Source organism: Condylura cristata, unplaced genomic scaffold (genome assembly GCF_000260355.1).
Source record: "Condylura cristata isolate star-nosed mole 26May11 unplaced genomic scaffold, ConCri1.0 scaffold00006, whole genome shotgun sequence".
Lineage (NCBI taxonomy): Eukaryota > Metazoa > Chordata > Mammalia > Eulipotyphla > Talpidae > Condylura > Condylura cristata.
In genome coordinates this window covers 2,835,133-2,836,484 of record NW_004567107.1, presented here as the reverse complement: position 1 = coordinate 2,836,484, position 1,352 = coordinate 2,835,133, and the positions used below count along the sequence as shown (strand labels likewise).

Genomic DNA, 1,352 nt, shown 5'->3' with positions numbered 1-1,352 from the left:
CGCGACACCGCCCCGGGGCGCCGGCCGCGCACAGGGCGCCCCGTACCCCGCATTTATACCTTGCCGTTACACTTTTATAGCGCGCTCTTTTATACGTGACGTGTGAGTAGTGTCCACTGTCCCCCCGAACGTCATGGTGTCTCTCCCCGTTGGTCCAGTACATTTTGTCTCTGTACATGACTGTTTTTTTGAATCCACATCTCCGTAGTATTTTTTAAATAAATGTTTACAACATCAGCGCGTGGGCAGGTCGCTTTGCTCGCGGGCGCCCGGGAGCTGGGCCTGCGGCCGAGCGCGAGTCGTGTCCTGCGCGGTCTACAGGCCCCGGGGGGCTCCGCCTCGCGCCGGGCCGGTTTCTGCCCCGTCCTCAGGCCCTGCCTGGGCCCTGGACACCGACCTGCCGGCCGCCAGCCCCCGTCAGCTGCCCGGAGTAGGCTGGCGTGGGCGAGGTGGCCGCCCGAGAGCCACGCCTGCTGGGCATCGCGGCCCTGCTGGGGTCAGGCGCCCGGCCGGCCCAGGCGGCCACCCCTCTGGCTCCAGAGGCCTCCCCCTGCCTTTGAGTCCCCCCGCCTCTGCCCTCGGGCCCCCAGAGTGCCCCTCGCTTGTGTTCCCCCTGCCGGGTAGCCCTTGTGGGGTGTGGACAAGAAGGAAGAGGCTGTGCTGGCCCGAGGGGCCCTGCTGTGGCCCCCCACCCCCCAGGGACTGCTTTGAGGGGTCCGGGCGTGTCCTCGGCTCAGTCTCCATCTGCGGCAGCTGACAGCTCGGCAAGCGGAAGTCGGGGGTCACGGCAGGGATGAAGCACAGGCTCGCCACAGGACTCAGGCCTGCTCACCAGGGCGTGCCGAGAGCTGGCTCAGAGGGGCCTGTGGGGACGGCCCACGCCAGGGTGAGGACGGAGTGGCACGGACAGCCGTGGCCCCCTGGCCACTGTGTCAGTGACTGGGGAGCCCTGGACGCCAGGCCCCGGAGCGAAGGCCTGAGTGGTCTCGTGAAGGCCGCTGCCCGCTGCCTCCCCGTAGATGCCCGGCCCGGCCCCGCCGTGACCGCCCGTCTCTGGCGCTTGGCAGCGAGCTCGCCGCCCAGGGCCTGACGCGTGGTGAGGCGCCCGCTGGCCTCTGTCTGCCCGAGCTCAGAGACCCCCACCCGCTCCAGGACAAGGGCCTCAGCCTTTCGTAGGACACAGCCCCTTGAGCGCGTCCTGCAAGCTGGAACTCACACACGCGACAGGCCTGCTCACCTGCCCCGGGCCGCCGCCGGCCCGGCCTGACAAGGGACCCGGGTGCCGTCGGGCTTCTAGGAAATGCAAGTCCATCGAGCCATCGCCCTACTAAAGCACACGGCCGCAGAGGACG

At 69.0% G+C, this 1,352-nt stretch overlaps 1 protein-coding gene across 1 annotated transcript in view; it reads left to right on the top strand.

Moving 5' to 3' along the window:
- Positions 1-560, top strand: part of ABL1 (ABL proto-oncogene 1, non-receptor tyrosine kinase) — a 31,617-nt gene extending 31,057 nt beyond the window's left edge. The window contains exon 12 of the mRNA XM_004677879.2: positions 435-560. Within this exon, the coding sequence (XP_004677936.1) occupies positions 435-560 (126 nt within the window). The remainder of the gene's footprint in view (positions 1-434) is intronic.
- Positions 561-1,352: the final 792 nt, after the last annotated feature.